Below are 17876 nucleotides of genomic sequence, written 5' to 3'. Positions count from 1 at the left end.
GCACGCCTAATACCAGACTATTGCACAGTTACATAAATGTTTTACGTAATTAGCTATTTTACGTAGCGGCACACTCTGAAAATATTAGTTCCGCATCAGAAGGAGAGAATTAAGCAGAGGATAGAATTTTGCAGTAACTGTCATGCCATTGTTACTCTTAATTACTTATAGGTGTTTTGCACGCCTAATACCAGACTATTGCACAGTTACATAAATGTTTTACGTAATTAGCTATTTTACGTAGCGGCACAAATTAATTACTTATAGGTGTTTTGCACGCCAAATACCAGACTATTGCAGAGTTACGTAAATGTTTTACCTAATTAGCTATTTTACGTGGCGGCACACTGAAAATATTAGTTCTGCATCAGAAGGAGAGAATTAAGCAGAGGATAGAATTTTGCAGTAACTGTCATGCCATTGTTACTCTTAATTACTTATAGGTGTTTTGCACGCCTAATACCAGACTATTGCACAGTTACATAAATATTTTACGTAATTAGCTATTTTACGTAGCGGCACACTCTGAAAATATTAGTTCTGCATCAGAAGGATAGAAGAGCAAAGGAAAAAATGTTGCAATAATAGTTATGCCATTCTTAATTACTATAGGTGTTTTGCAAACCTAATACCATACTATTGCAGAGTTACATAAGTGTTTTACATAATTAGCTATTTTACGTAGCGGCAGACTCTGAAAATATTAGTTCTGCATCAGAGGGATAGAAGAGCAAAGGATAGAATTTTGTAATAATAGTTATGCCATTGTTGCTCTTAATTACTATAGGTGTTTTGCACACCTAATACCATACTATTGCAGAGTTACATAAGTGTTTTACATAATTAGCTATTTTACGTAGCGGCAGACTCTGAAAATATTAGTTCTGCATCAGAGGGATAGAAGAGCAAAGGATAGAATTTTGTAATAATAGTTATGCCATTGTTACTCTTAATTACTATAGGTGTTTTGCACGCCTAATGCCAGACTGTTGCCCAGTTACATAACTGTTTTAAGTATTGAGCTATTACACAGTTAGTAAATCGCACAGCCATGTAAATATTCCACAGCGTTAATTCAGCTGAAGTGGTTAAGCGAGAATCCTTTTAGTACTGTCATTAATACTTCTACACGAAAGGATTTTGCCTGTTTCATGTATTTTTAAATTTATAAGGCTCTTCTTACGCACAAAAATCACCTGAATCTTTCAGTTGCATGTTTGAGTCCAGTGATCAGCATGATTATGGGACAAGGAATTCGCTATTAATTAGAAAGCCGATTAAGAGAGTTTCCAAGGTCTGCATTCTCGATTCGTAACGTTCTTCCTTCTATATAGAAGTCCCTTCCTTGTGATATTACTCAAGAGGGAGATAAGCCGACTTTTCTTACGTCGTTTAAGAGCCATTGTCTAGGTATTTATTTATTATTATTTTTTTAAGTAGGGAAAAGTATCGAATGCTATCGTTACATTGAACAGGGTATTAAAGTCGAGATTTTTTTCTTTCTTTTACTGAAGAATTAATTAATAATTAAGTGCTTGTAACTATAGTTCGGAGAGGCCCATACAAGCCAAAAGGTTTATTGGCGATTGTTTTTTGTATTATTTTTTTTCTCTCTCTCTTTGTCTAATACCATTTCTAAGGGTCGAAAGTGACTGAAGGGGAATATATCCCCCTTCCATGCTTATTTTTACTACCTAGATCCCTTACCACCAGCCTACATGAAATCGGATTCAAACTTTTGAGACAGCCCTTTTGTTCGGAACTGTCTTAAAGACAAATAAATATGCCTCCAGGGATGGCATGATCTTCCCACCCCTTGCGATAAAGGCCGAAACTTATGAAAATTGTCACTTTTCACAAATTTCATCGTGGAAAATGGAGGTTGGGCGCGGCATATTGATTTTGGGTGTATAATTGTCTCAAAAATTACCAATACAGCTCCTTGGGACAAGAGGAAAAAATATTTATTTTATCATAGGCATGCAGTTCAGTATCAAACCAATATAGGCTTTTAAAAACAAATTAATTTTTTAATATTATTCCACTCTTCAAAAAAACTTGATGGAATTTGGTACTTATGCCTCTTTCATCGACAAATAGAAATTTACATGTGTAATTTTTCTTGGGGAAGAGGTGGATGTAAGCCTACAATAATATTCAAGGGAATAAACCTCAAGGAGGCGAAAATATTTCCCCCCACAGGTGGCCATAATTTTGACTGTGGCTCAAATATTAATATAAAACGATCTATACCACTAAACCTTTATATCAATTAAGGGTTCACTAAAGAAAAATGACTCATGTTGAAATTTTATGAGCAGATGTCAAACAATGTTTTAAATAAGATCATTTCAAATTTCAAACAAGACACCTACACAGTTATTTCAAGATAAGACTAGTTAACAAGAAACAAAATTTACTTCACAGTCACTTATCTCTGTTTACACTTGACCAGCACTTACTTATCAAAACTTGCAAAATCCAACAGATAATTTAAAGAATTTGCCCAATTTTAATAGTGACATTCTGTACGAGGTTTGCCACAGAAAAAAAAAACAAAAAAAAACAACTGTTTATTATTAGACAGGACAGTAATAAAATACAACAGTTGAGGAAAAGTGTTAGCCCTCTTCTCGTTTTTGAGAAACTAAATAGCAGTTTTTCAGTTGGCTACTTTATGTACAACTGTTTGTGATGATTCGGGGACAATACAGCCCGCTCGTGCTACGCTGCCTAATTTTGGCTCCGGTCAAAAAAAACAAGAGCTAAGAGCTCATATGGCACTTGTGAAGAGGCGAGAAGAGCTAAGAGCCAAGAAATCATATGGTATGAGCTCTAACAAAATTCTAAGAATCAATAGATTGATTTAAAAAGAAACTAAGAGGCTTAATGCCGGTCAGTATTTAAAATAAGAGCTCTGAGTCACGATGTCCTTCTAAATATCAAAATTCATTAAGATCCGATCACCCACTCGTAAGTTATAAATACCTAATTTTTTTCTAGTTCTTCCTCTCCCTTTAGCCCCCCAGATGGTCGAATCTGGGAAAACGACTTTATCAAGTCAAATTGTGCAGCTCCCTGACACGCCTACCAATTTTCATCGTCCTATAGCACGTCCAGAAGCACCAAACTCGCCAAATCACTGAACCCCTCCCCCCAACTCCCCCAAAGAGAGCGAATCCAGTACGATTCTGTCAATCACGTATCAAGGACATTTGTTTATTCTATCCACCAAGCTTCATCCCGATTGCTCCACTCCAGGTGTTTTTCCAAGATTTCCCCCTCCAACTCCCCCCAATGTCAAAAGATCTGGTCGGGATTTGAAATAAGAGCTCTGAGACATGAATTCCTTCTAAAAATCAAATTTCATTAAGATCCGATCATCTATTCGTAAGATAAAAATACCCCAATTTTCACGTTTTCCAAGAATTCCGGTTTCCACCTCCAACTCCCCCCAATGTCACACAATCTGGTCGGAATTTAAAATTAGAACTTTAAAGCACAAGATCCTTCTAAACATCAAATTTCATTAAGATCTGGTCACCCTTTCGTAAGTTACAAACACCTCAATTTTCAAAATTACCCCCCCCCCCCAATTCCACCAAAGAGAGCAGATCCGGTCCGGTCATGTTAGTCACGCATCTTAGACAGGTTTCTATTCTTCGCATCCAGTTTCAACCTGATCTCACCGCTTTAAGTATTTTCTAAGATTTTCGGTCCCCCCCCAACTTCCCTCCCCCCCCCCCCAATTACGGTTGATCCGGTTGAGATTTAAAATAAGAGATCTGAATTACGAGGTCCTTCTAAATATGAAGTTTCATGAAGATCCGATCACTCCTTCGTAAGTTAAAAATACGTCATTTTTTCTTGTTTTTCAGAATTAACCCCCCCCCCCCCCTCCAATAGAACGGATCCGTTCCAATTATATAAATCACTTATATAAGACTTCTGCTTATTTTTCCCACCAAGTTTCATCCCGATCCCTCCAATCTAAGCGTTTTCCACGATTTTAGGTTCCTCCACCCCAAACTTCCCCCAATGTCACCAGATCCGGTCAGGATTTAAAATAAGAGCTTTGAGACACGATATCCTTCTAAAGATCAAATTTCATTGAGATCCGATCACCCGTTCGTAAGTTAAAATATACCTCGTTTTTTTCTAATTTTTCAGAATTAACCCCTCCGCCAACTACCCCAAAAAGAGCGGATCCGTTCCGGTTATGTCAATCATGTATCTAGGACTCGTGATTATTTTTCCCACCAAGTTTCATCCCGATCCCTCCACTAAGTGTTTTCCAAGTTTTAGGTTTCCCCCTCCCAACTCCCCCCCCCCCAATGTCACCAGATCCGTTCGGATTTAAAATAAGAGCTCTGAGCCACGATATCCTTCTAAATATCAAATTTCATTGAGATCCGATCACTCGTTCGTAAGTTATAAATACCTCATTTTTTCTAATTTTTCAGAAATAACCCCCCCCCCCCCCCCTGCAGCTACCCCAAAGAGAGCGGATCCGTTCCGTTTATGTCAATCATGTATCTAGGACTTGTGTTTATTTTTCCCACCAAGTTTCATCCCGATCCCTCCACTCTAAGTGTTTTCCAAGTTTTAGGTTTCCCCCTCCCAACTCCCCCTCCCAATGTCACCAGATCCGGTCGTTATTTAAAATAAGAGCTCTAAGACACGATATCCTTTTAACATCAAATTTCATTGAGATCCGATCAACCGTTCGTAAGTTAAAAATACCTCATTTTTTCTAATTTTTCAGAATTCCCCCCCCCCCCCCAACAATCCCAAAGAGAGCGGATCCGTTACGATTATGTCAATCATGTATCTGGGACTTGTGCTTATTTTCCCCATCAAGTTTCATCCCGATCCCTCCACTCTAAGTGTTTCCAAGATTTTAGGTTCCCCCCCCCCTCCAACTTCCCCCAATGTCATCATATCCGATCGGGATTTAAAATAAGAAGCTCTGAGACACATTATCATTCCAAACATCAAATTTCATTAAGATCCCATCACCCGCTCATAAGTTAAAAATACTTCATTTTTTCCATTTTTTCCGAATTAACCGGCCCCCCACTCGACTATTTCTAATTTAATCTGAACGACTATTTCTAATTTAATCTGGCCCGGTCGCTGATACGCTTGCCAAATTTCATCGTCCTAGCTTAACTGGAAATGGCTTAAGTAGCAAAACCGGGACCGACAGACAGACAGACAGACCGACAGAATTTGCGATTGCTATATGTCACTTGGTTAATACCAAGTGCCATAAAAACAGATGATAAATGTAATGAGCAAAACTGAAACTCAAAACGAACAAAAGTTATACGTTTTCAGCCTAGCCAACAAATATAAAATAAAATAAACACAAATTAACTAAGAGCTGATAATTCCCTATACCTGTAGGCAAGGCCATATCCAGGGGGGGGGTTGACCCCCCACCCCTGAATGTTTTTCTGACTCGTAAAAAAGTAACAAACATGAATATAAAAATTTTTGATGCGTATTTTTGTACTCCCCTACTCCCGATAAAAAATAATTTGTAACTTCCAGAATTTTTTTTGTAACCACAGTAATTAATGACGATGAATATTATGAGCTGGTCACTACGAGGCATGTAATGCAAAACAATTTAAATAATTTAGATTCTGTTCAATACTGACCTAGATGCCAGTTTATTCTTCTCTTTCCTAGTATCAGATCGGGCAGCGGCAGGTAGTTCAGACACAGGTATCATGTCAGTGATAAGTCTATTCAGTTTATCAAGCTCTTTGCCAATGGAAGCGAGTTTACGAGGTGACGGTGTTAAGTCATTACCATCCCCACGTCTGGCTTTTCCACTAAAAATGGGAAAATTCTATGCTATGAACGGTTATCTAACACATCGACATAGCCAAGGGTGTCATAAAACACGCATTTAGAGGCCACTGGTGAAGAGATTTCATTCCCAGAATTTGTATTTCATAATCGGGTCTAAATACGTAGTAACGAAAGCCGAATGATTTGATGATTTCATGAGCAAATTATCTAATATTCAGATAAATTAGCAATAAGAGCTCATTCTAGTCAGAAGATAGAACCACTCCAAGGATAGAAAATGTAACATTAAAACAGAAAAAGATACAGAACATCAGTTAAGATTTAACAAAATGAACGAGCATAAGATCCAAAACTAGAAACCCCAATACGTTGTCCACAAATATTTCTTAAACGAAGAAATTTTCAAGTTACGTTTCCATGCCTAAAGCTTTATTAACCTTTTCCTTGTATAAATGTTTTCCTTTGCCTTCAAGCGAGAAATAGTTTGATGTTTATTATGATATCAATTTTTTATGTTAATAAAAAAGTTCGTTCGTCCTTATCGACGATCCCGTGCCGTCATCCTGGCTCCACCGATATAAATCAAATCCTCAAAAGTTGATATATTTTATCCGCTAGAAATTCATTTAGTGGTTGGTCTTTTTTGGAAGCTCCAACCTCCGTCAGACCCAATCCTCCGTGGCTTGAAAGCAGGGAACAATTCGTCGCACCATATGCCATTTTTTTTATCCAGCTCGATGTACAACCTACAACCAAATATGGCTAGCCATTTCCTGCATGGGTTCCAAGTAACACTTGGCACTTCTCCAAATTATCCTCAGTAGAGCAAGCGAGGACAGGCTGCAGCATTACCAAAGACCAGCTTCTATCTTTAAATGCAAAGTTTGATGAGGTATCAATGACTGCTTCTTTTACGAGTGAACTCACCTCCTTTACGGGAGCTTATAAGCATGCTTATAGCTCCCGCTTCGTTGCCTCAAAGTATTTGTTAAAAATGTTTCTTATTTTGCTTGATGGCGCAATAAGCTCCAATGGCTCGTGATGCACTGTAAATTTTAGCTAATTTCATTTTTCGTTTGTTTTTTAAGGTTGGTCAAAGCTAGTTGGAGCCACCTTGTGTTCAAGCTTGTGACCAAAACAAAGTTATTCCTGCCATATTAGAACAATAATATGCAGTATCTTAATTTTTTTTTTCATCATTTATTTTTCTTCACATACAAAACCAAAACACATCTTCTATAAAATGCTGCCGCGCTAAGAAACACTTTACAGTTTTGTAGACGCACGGCAGTAACAAGTAATAATTTATATTCCATTACAAATCATAACATAACCATAATCAACTCAAACTTCAAATCAATCTCTCTCAATCAAATAATACACCGCTTGTTATAGTAGTTTATTGCAGGAACTGCAACGGAATAGATTCAAAAATTAGAAACCGTCTTTTCTCAGACCTTCGTTTTTAACTGATTTTGTTGCACAGAAGCAGGGGAAAATGGTTCTAAAATAGCATGTCTCTTTTTTATTCAATTATGTCAATAAATTTTTAAATAAGCGTGGTAACATAATACTTAAAAGGTTTGTTTCAGACAAATTTTCTACCAAATCGATGAAGTTCACTTTCACAAATTTCGTAAAAATTAGCGTCAAAGGACTTTTAAAAATCTAAAATTTGCAATCTGGTACACCTTTACCCAAAAATTAAAGATTAATATCGAACAATCCCAAGAAGATCTTACTATTGAATTATAGGCAATCATTTTAGCTGGTGATTTGAGAAGGTCCACGCTAAAAATGATTAAGACACATTTTTTATCCTCAAACACACAAAAACCGAAAATACCAGACCTTTTCACCAAAAACGTTGGTAAATTGAAAAAAAGAATTTTTTCTTCAAATATTTATGTAATAAAAGAAACGTATTCGGCTTCTAAATGGCTCATATCATCTTTCATAATATTATCATTACATGCAACTCCTACTAAAATCTTATTTTAATTACCTATGCTTAACTCCTTCAACTTGGATATCAAAAACTGGGTCTTTTACAGAGTCCAAAAAATGAGGATCGCCTATGTCAGTCTGCATCACTACTTTTCGCCCTTTTGGGCCTTTGGATTGAACGTTGTACTGCCAAAAATACCTTTCCTTCTTCCCTGTTGTAGACTTCCGACCTTCTGCTTCAGAGTCACAGTCTAAAAAAGGAATAGATGGTGTCAAATACGGTATAAATGAACATAGCAGGCTAAGGGAGACAATTACCACCCCTCAGATATGTCCTAGAGTAATAGGGAAAAAAATCTGAGAAGGGCTAGAATCACGGCCGTGTCCAGGAGGGGAGGGGTGAGCCCCTCCCCCCTTCGTCAAAAAATATTTTTGTCCGATTCGTAAAATATAACAAAATACATATAAACAAATCTTAGTTCTTTGAATTTTTTTTTGTAACTTCCCTCCCCTGAATAAAAATCCTGGATACGGCCTTGGCTAGAATTATATATATATATATATATACTAGCTGTTGGGGTGGCGCAAGCGCCACCCCAACACCTAGTTGGTGGGGCGCTTCGCGCCCCCCCAAGCCCCCCCGCGCGCGTAAGTCGTTACGCGCCATATTAGTTACGCGCCATTGTAGTTGTGTCCCTGTGTCCCACCTGTGAATAGAGATAGATATAAATATATGTTTTTAACTACGTAAAACATGCGAATATACAACATTCTTCGCTGTCCCATTGTCTGTGCATATAAATAGATTGTCAGGTTTACTGACTCTTGAACATGCAACATATAATTGTCCATGGGAAAAACAATCCGTATTCAGATCTATACCTTATTATTCTAATGATGTGTCCCTGTGTCCCGGTCGTCATTTATATTCCCTGTGTCCCGGTCGTCATTTATATTCCCTGTGTCCCGGTGTCCCGGTCGTCATTTGTGTCCCGGTGTCCCGGTCTGTAATTTCTATTCGAACAATCCCTGTGTCCCGGTCGTCATTTATATATCCCGCCTGTGCCCCCGGCGTCCCCGTTGTAGTTGTGTCCCTGTGTCCCGGTCGTCATTTATATTCCCTGTGTCCCGGTCGTGATTTGTGTCCGGGTGTCCCAGTCTGTAATTTCTCTTTGAGGTTCCCGGTCGTCACTTATATTCCCTCTGTCTCGGTCGTCATTTGTGTCCCGGTCTGTAATTTCTCTTTGAGTGTTTTTTCTTTTTAGTTTTTTTTTTAGTTTTTTACCTTTTTTCTTTTTTCAGTTTTCTTTTTCTTCTTTATTTTTCAGCGTCACTATGAAGTACATATCGACGACCTTTGTTTTTTTAACTTAAATCTGGTAGGCATTGATGACCTTATCCAAGTCAAAATCCCAAACCCAATCATCATCGCTATCATTTTTAGTTTTGATATGTTTTGACTCTCGCTGTCCAGGTGGATTTTCATCTAACTGCGCGGTTTTGCGTTCTTTAGCCGCAAGCCTGTTTTCTTGCTGTTCTTGTGATTCCCCGGCACGCTTTCTTTTCTTACTTTCTCTATCAGCTGCAAGCCTGTTTTCTTGCTGTTCTTGTGATTCCTCGGAACGCTTTCTTTTCTTACTTTCTCTATCAGCAGCAAGTTTTTTGGCATAAACTCTTTGAGCAGCTTCCTCAGCTGTTGCCATTGTAGGTTCTTCAGTCATTTTACAGTTAAACATTTTTCCGTGAACAAATGTCTTAAATACCGTTAATGACGTCACCGTCAAAGCAAAAATGACGACAACTAATTTCATGACGTCAGTCAACACAGAAACATGACGTCACCTGATCCACAGACAGACAGACAACTTATTTTTATATATATATATATATATATATATATATATATATATATATATATATATATATATATATATATATATATATATATATACATATATATATATATATATATATATATATATATATATATATATATATATATATATATATATATATATATATATATATATATATACATATATATATATACATATATATATATATATATATATATATATATATATATATATATATATATATATATATATATATATATATATATATATATATATACATGTGTGTGTGTGTATGTATATATATATATATATATATATATATGATTTCATTAACAGCGTTTTATTATCAAGAGGGACCTGGCCCTTCTATAGTATTCAGAAATTGAAGATTTCGGGTCATACAATAGGCCTTAACTTCCCAGATTTATACACGATGGTGAAAAAAACAAAATAAAAAAAAAAACAATCGAGATGTAGCTCAGACTCAGTGGTTACGGAAAAAGGTGCGCAAGTATACGAAAATTGGGGTGGGGGAGACGTTAGCAGATTCTGCCAGGGAGGTCAACAAGTAAAAAAAAAAAATTTCATATGCAAAATTTTTCAGTTTTTCTAGGACTTCTTTAAAGCGACCTTAAAGGCGGGGTGAAAAGACCAATTTACCTTCCGTGTCGGTATTGTTATGGGCTTTCCATCATCGATGGGCCCATATATATTATTAAAGTATGTCAATATATCATAATTGTCCTTTCGATGAAGATTTTAGCTCATTAGGATAATTCAATCACCCTTTAGGAAAAATAACTTTTAAGATACCTAATGTGATTTGGTTATACATAGAAACCAAATGTATGCGAATCCGAAATAGCGAACAGTTAAATGAAAAAGAACAACATTTTATTAAATGGTCCATTCTCTTTATTAAACGGATTTATTTCTTCATCCTCCCGGTTACTCTTATGAAGATTCTTAAGACCGTAAATTTCATTTAATTTTCACAGAAGACTTGTTTGGGCTGTACGACATATTGTTTTTCAAAACAATAGCCTTTCAAAATCCATTGACCGCCTACGTGGCTTCACTGTGAAAAAAAAAAAACAATTATTCACCTGACTCAGTTTCAACGTCGTCATAGTTCTCATGTTCACTATCATCTTCAGAGTCGAATCCCTCATCGTGGGATGCGTCAATAGATGTTGGAGAAAGAACACTTCCTGCGATTACAAATGAAATGGTTTAAACGAATGTTGGCATAACAATGTGGTATCTTCAAAAAAATATTTATAAAGAATAATTTAAACTTACTCAAGGATAAATTAACTTTCTTTCCCTTATACACGAACTAAGGCTAAACTGATTATCCATCACCTAAAAATCCATAGAAAATGAGTTAAACAGCGTTAAATTTTTTTGCTTTTTTTGTGATGGCTAAAACAGTGTTTTGCATCGATTTCGGCTTACTGCTCCCAAGAAACATTCTATTTTCTTGTCCCACTCCCGAATCAAAGCTGCAAAGGTAGGTCTGCCTCTATAAAGCTGCCTTGAGATGCAGATTGGATACAGACAGGAGAGATATGAAAACATAAAAACGACTTTGACTCTACTGAAATACTTAACAACATGAATAGACTAAAAAGCATACCAACATAGTACTTTAAAAACTAACTAACTTCACGTTAGTTACTGCTTAATAACACGTTTTATTGTGCAAATTCCCTTTGTTAGTCTTTTTCGTTGTCCAAACAAAATAGCCATTTTTAAACGAATTAACACCAAACACGTGTGCGGTGTTGGACTGGGGATTCTGCTTCCATAAATATATCGTAATTTTTACTTATTCCCCTAAAATTTAGACACGTTTCATGTATCTTGCCTCTTCTGTATATTTTTGAAAAATCATGAATTTTCTCATCCAAATTGATTCCTGTGTACATACCAGATCCAGGTCAGGTGGAGGGCAGCCAACCATTCTTTTAATGGTCTGTGGTCCCCCGGGCACTCCAAAAGTTATTACTCCAGGGTTGAAGTGACTTATAGAGGCAGGGAGACAGTGACTGTCAATAATGCTAATATTTCCTTTAAAGTTTTTATGCATAAATTTTAGTGAAATGTTCCACATTACTAAATAATTCCTTTGACCACACTGGCTTTATATTTATAATTGTAATACAATTATATTGGAAATGGTTAATTTTTTTAATGACAATGAAATGCCAATAGCTTGTTTCAACATGGTCTGTATAAATAAATTTTAGTGAAATTCCCTGTCTTTTTTTAAGTCTCCTGTTAAAAAAAAGTTACCCTTTTTTACGATTGTTACACCTTACAGAACTCAAGAGTCATATTATAATTTTAGATATGCATCCGTGAAGGATCCTAAGTGGGGTAGTTTGGTCCTTGCATTCTCCGGTATTTCGTCTCCACCCTCAACTATACACACAGAAATATTAGACCTTATGATGATTCAGGGGATTAAATAAATAGATTTCCATCAAATTTGTAGTCTAAGCGTTCTGGGGCTTACTGACAAGAAAGCTGAGGCGAATATTACAAGTAATGTAAAGTTGATACTTTAGAGTTTTTGAAGTCACTGGTTAAAACTATGGCACCAATAGCAATATGAGGGCCCCAAAACAAAATAAGCTGCGTAGGTACATTTTCAAAAACGGCATCTTCTTTCTACCAGTTTCAATACAAGGATATCAAAGCTTGTTGATTACAAAGCTAATATTGCAAAATATTCAAAATCATAACACGATATGTAACACCATCCTTATTTGTGACTATTCTGTTCGTTTAAATTTTACCTCCATTTTTATTGTGATTTCCACTAATTTAATTCACTATCCTCCTCAGGTCTGCATGGACGTAGTCTTGCAACGAAAGTTGCAGAGCACTTCATACTTAGTGCTCTCATTATTAAGTGCTGCAATTATTGAGTAGAATTCCAAAAGCATATAAAAACGTGGAGTTACCATGGTTACTCTGAAGTCACTGATGGAACTGAGCCTAGATATTACTTGGATGGCAGGATTGACCCTTTACTCCTCATATTGGAATGACTCCGTTTAATTTATTAAAAGTCATATTGATTTAGAACTGGTCCGTAATGTTTCTACCACTGAATCGGTGGAGAGTCAGTACCAGATGATAGCCAAATACAGTTCTTATATAAAGAAAATTTCTTCTGGGAAATGAACCCTCCTCATCCCCAGGGTTTTGGAAGGCTCAGCTTTGCATGAAAAACCTCCTGTTGGGAAACTCCGATTCCATGAGAAGTCTAGGTGTATGCTTCACCTATATACACTGCTACACACAAGTGCAGAGAAGGAATATATCGAAACCGAAGTTAGAAGTTGCCATCCATACTACAACTGTTTGTGTTTGATGGTAACTGTCGAACGAACTTAAATCTTTACAAACTAAATTGTATAAGTAAATTCTTACTTAATTGATTTTGGATTTAGTAGTCTTGATTAATTAAGGCATAGAAACAAATAGTTTAATTCTATATAATTGTAAGAAATAGAACGCCAAGTCATTACAATACATTCATGGTTCCCAGTGTGGGCATTATCTCCCTCATTCCATACTTATCAATGTCTTATCTAATCCAAACGTTAGTTTTTATTGTTACATCAAAGCGTTTTACGATCTATTTTTAATTTTGATAGCAAAGATTGGGCGTCACTGAAAAGAAAAAAAAATTCCCATTTAAGGGACTTGATATTAAACTGTAGATAATAAAAATTTAAAACAGCCAATTGAAAGAGGAAATTTGCATAATCTAAAATGGTGTTCAGAGGCAAAATGGCTTTGACCTAGATTTTTGTTCCATATCCAAATTTACTAATCAGATTTGTCAACCCTTAGGTTTGTTAAAGACTAAATCCAGGTCTGAAGAAATTGTTTACCATTTTATGATGAACATATTGAAAATTTTACATGTTTTAACCACAGAGAAAATGCTAAGAAAAAGAAAAAACAGACCAAAATCTGTGCATTATTTTAAAATGAAAATAATGACAAAAACTTCTCAAGTTTTAATTTCAATAAAAAAAAAGGATAAAAGAAATTACCAGAGAGACTGGAGATGGAATTATAGTCACCAGCAATAGAACTAGTAGATAATAGATGTTGTCGTGGCTCCCTTCTTTGCCAGAAAATATCAAGTCCGGTGTGAGTAGGGGCAGATGAACAAAGTCTGCTTTGCGAGGAACTACCAGGATTAATTGGAATACCCTGATGTTGAGTCATTTTTGAGGGACCTGGTGAGGATATTCGTCCTGTCCGAGAAGGACCAGGGGAGGGACTATGAGTGCTTGACCTGAGAAAAAAGCATATATTACCTGTCGCCACAGAAAACCTCAATTAGATAATCCTAAGCCAAAACGTTTATATTACTGTGTAAGTATCAACCCTCCACACCATACAAGCTCCTCCATACGTTACCGGCTTTTAGTTATTCATTTTGCCTTTTTATAGACTAAATGTGCAAAATTTCATAAAATCCGTTTTAACTCAATATGGATTTCTTCCATCTTTCACTTCTATATCTCTTTTTTTTATTGTCGGCTTTATCACGGTACTTTCAATCTTTAGTTTAGAATAAACTAAAAAAATATATAAATTTGCCCCTCCCTTAATTTTGAAAACTAACTCCTCCTCCCCCCCAAATTTCTGTGAAGTCAAGCCAATGTTACAGATACAATTAAAATTTTTCTTTATGAAATCCATGTCAAATAACAATTGTTTGTTTGCAATATTAAATTTCATTTTAACTTGATCATTGGAAAGGTGATGAACTGCCAGCTTTTTACTAAATTCATTAGCTTAGACTAAAAAATTATTAAAGCTAAGGTTTGTTCAAACCTTCTTAATTGATACTTCATCATAACCTTGTTTGCATAATCATTTTTCTGTGAAAATAACAAGAAAAAATCCTCTTCTGCTGGAAGTAAAAGGTTAAATTAAAACTTAAAACGAACCAAATTTTCACTTCCCGGCCTAGGCCATGTATCAACATAACAACCACAAACAAACTGACTAATGATATTTCCTTTTATTAGTGATGTGGTGCAAAAATACTACTTTATTAAAAAAAAAAAAAAACATGCAAAAAAAACATTCAAAACACGCAAAAAAAAGCCAAAAATTGTAGAGCATTAAACCATTTGGGGAAATTTTTTAGAATCATTTGATGATCCAGCAGTTACGGTACAACAAAATTAGTGTTCAAAAATTACAATAGTTACGATTTGATAACTGATTACGATTTGATTACGATAGTTACGATTAATTATCGATACATACGATAGTTACGAGTAATACGATTTGATTACGATAGTTACGATTTGATAACTGAGGAACAGACGGATTCTTCTCCAATCAAAACGATAAAAGAAGGACTTGGTTTGTTACCAATTTGTTTGCACTAACATTCAGTATTTAGGCACCATATTCTTTTCTTTGAAAACTAAGTGGCAGGCTAATAAAGGGTAGGCTAAGCAAACACTCTGTCATTTGAGCTAAGATAACATTATTCTAAGCTAACATTAATAAGATATCCATCCTTAATTCAATGCTGCATACATCCAATCAGGTTTACATACATTTCAGTAATTCCTCTAAACAATATTTTTCCTAACAGGTACTAGCCCCTCAGAAATTGTCACGATAACAGCAGTAGCCACAGGAGCTGCAAACTTATAAAGAGCGAACCTCAACCCCTAGTAACCGAAATTTAAAGAAACTGTTAGTTCAAACACATTCATACTTGGCGCTAATTCAAAAACGGTAACTTTTATCCACATTCAATAGAATAGTGATGTGCAAACAGAAAAATATTTTCGGGAATTCTGGAAAATACCCTGAAAGCCTCAAATATGATTTTAAATCGAAATCAAAAGTACGTAAATGAAATAGAAACCCTAGATATTTACAAATCCTTTGAAATAAGAGGTATCTGGAAAAAAAAGCAAAAAACGCATGTTTACATTGATAGCCCTGATGTGTCTACCTTTTCCCCCCAAAGAGTCAATATAAAGAATGGATGGTTGTTCATAGATGAATAAGGGCTAATAAGAAAGCTAATGTTAAATACCACGTATTTTTTATAAATCGGCAAAAATAGCACCACTCTTGAATTTAAAATTTAGGTAAAAAAAAAACCGCCTTATGAGTTACCATAACCAATTTTTTATTTTTATTTTTTTTAATGATAACAAAGCCCGAAACGTGTTTTCTTTCTTTCGCTCTCATCCAAAAGTTATGTTGTTTAAATAACGCTATCTGAGTTACCAAAGCCAAAATTGCCAAATGGACCAAAATAGTAACAGATATGTAAAAATAAATGAACTAAACCGCAATTTGTTCTATTCAGTAACAGTCGCCGAGAACTCTGAAGGACAAAAAACTAAACCCAATTTCAGGATTCAAAACCATTTGAACCTAAGTAAACATAGACACTGTCTCATCTGGCGGCCAAGTTTATACCTTTTCGTGGGATTCCCCTTAACAATATTTTTCTTGAAGGGAACTGAACAGTTTTCTAATCCCCTCCATTTCACATACATTCCATCCATCCATCCGTTTTACACGATGACCTTATGAAAAAAAGAGGAGAATCATCAGTGCCACCCGTGCAAAAATGCCATCTTCATTATTTTCAAGAAGGGAGACTGTAAACCTCTGGTTGAAGGTTCTCCACTGTGGGGATTTCGAAAGCGTATTTTATTTCAATTTGGCGTCAGGTTGGAAAGCTTTCAGGCTTTTTTCTGAATTCCAGAAAACTTTTTTTTTATAATTACCAATTATTGCTGAGTTTAATATGGATAAAATTTACCATCTCCAAATTAGTGTAAAGTGGGACATTTCTCACAATGCAGTTTCTTCAAGAATACGTTTTTTTAGCTTTAGTTACTAAGGATCTTGGTTTGCACTTCATAGGCTGTAGCTTCTGCTGCAACTATGATGCGTGTCAAAACCGGTGCAGATAACATTAGTAGGATGGTTGGAGCAAAAGTCAATTATGGCACATACAAACAACTGAATATTTTTTAGAAGAGTAAAATTTACAACTACACCAGGAATTTACTTTCCTTGCTTTCTAACACACAAAGCAAGCTTGCCCATGGACATTATCCATGGAAGCGGACTTAGTATTTTCTGTAGGGAAAAGGTGGTGAAAATTGGAAAAAATATAATTCTTCGGAAGGGCCGAAAGGTTTTCATATATCACTAAAAATCTAACCAAAGTTAGCAATTGCTGCATATTTTTGATCCCCTAGGTGGGCAAAGGGGAAAGAAAACCTCTTTTCCCTCCTCTGTGAGCTCCCTTGCCACCCCGTAAAAGAAACATGCTTAGTGGCTGAGCAGGGAGGGTTGTTTTTTAGGTTTCCTATCGATGTTTTATGATTTTTTCTATAATTTTCCAATAAAAGAAAAGAAGACAAAGAAGATAACAAAGAAAGGAGTAAAACCTGTGGCTGACAAATCCATGAAGTGTATTGGCTCTCTGTCGATACCTAGAGCTAGAGCTCTGATTTCTTGATGTTGACGCCGGCGGCAGTCCGAGAGGGCTTAGTGCACTTGGCTCATGTCCTGGTGAACGCCTAAAAGGCATGACACTAGTTGGAGGGTTCAAAAGTGAAAATTTTGGACTTGAACTTAAAAGCGTCTCTTGCGTTGAGTTGGTTTCCAGCGTTCTTTTACGATTTAATAATTCACGAGCACTAAAATTCATAGTGGAATTTAGAGGGGACTGCCCGTGTCTAGATGGTGAATTTATCGAATGTCTTTGTAAAGCCTGCTGGAGGCTTCCAATGCTCCCGTGTCTTGGCCGAGGATTATCAGGAAGTTGGTCGAAATCTTGATAATCACGCTGTAAGTCATAGCCTCGTTGATCAATGGTAGCCAATTCAGGCATTTTACTCTTCTCGAGAAGAAGTGGGACATCCTGTACTTTGTCTTGATTGCGCAACTCAGCCGCAATTAGTTCTTCGGCATTACGTAACGCATCAGCATTATAGGATTCAGAGTCACCAGCATCTATTCGTTCTAAGTTCGGCAAATCCATAGGGACAAGGAATTCTTCCAGGTTGAAATCAGAAAGGGCAGCATTGTTTAACGAAGAAAGCGTTGGTTCTGGTAGGTAATTCTGATTATCTGTCATCTGAAATGAAAAGACATGGCTCATACTAAAATTCTTATTCAAAGAAAAAACAGAAAGAGAGATAAACAGAGAGAGATCGA

At 36.1% G+C, this 17876-nt stretch overlaps 1 protein-coding gene across 4 annotated transcripts in view; it reads right to left on the bottom strand.

Moving 5' to 3' along the window:
* Window positions 1-17876, bottom strand: part of LOC136025149 (protein CREBRF homolog) — a 100995-nt gene that overhangs the window by 16276 nt on the left and 66843 nt on the right. For all 4 annotated transcript variants that reach the window (XM_065700901.1, XM_065700900.1, XM_065700903.1 and 1 more), the window contains 5 exons: window positions 17105-17796; window positions 13703-13950; window positions 10733-10837; window positions 7829-8021; window positions 5667-5843 (listed from right to left, as the gene is read on the bottom strand). In XM_065700901.1, coding sequence (XP_065556973.1) covers window positions 5667-5843; window positions 7829-8021; window positions 10733-10837; window positions 13703-13950; window positions 17105-17796 — 1415 coding nt within the window. The remainder of the gene's footprint in view (window positions 1-5666; window positions 5844-7828; window positions 8022-10732; window positions 10838-13702; window positions 13951-17104; window positions 17797-17876) is intronic.

This window comes from Artemia franciscana, chromosome 3, assembly GCF_032884065.1.
Source record: "Artemia franciscana chromosome 3, ASM3288406v1, whole genome shotgun sequence".
Taxonomy (NCBI): Eukaryota; Metazoa; Arthropoda; class Branchiopoda; order Anostraca; family Artemiidae; genus Artemia; species Artemia franciscana.
This window is presented reverse-complemented; position numbering and strand designations above follow the sequence as displayed.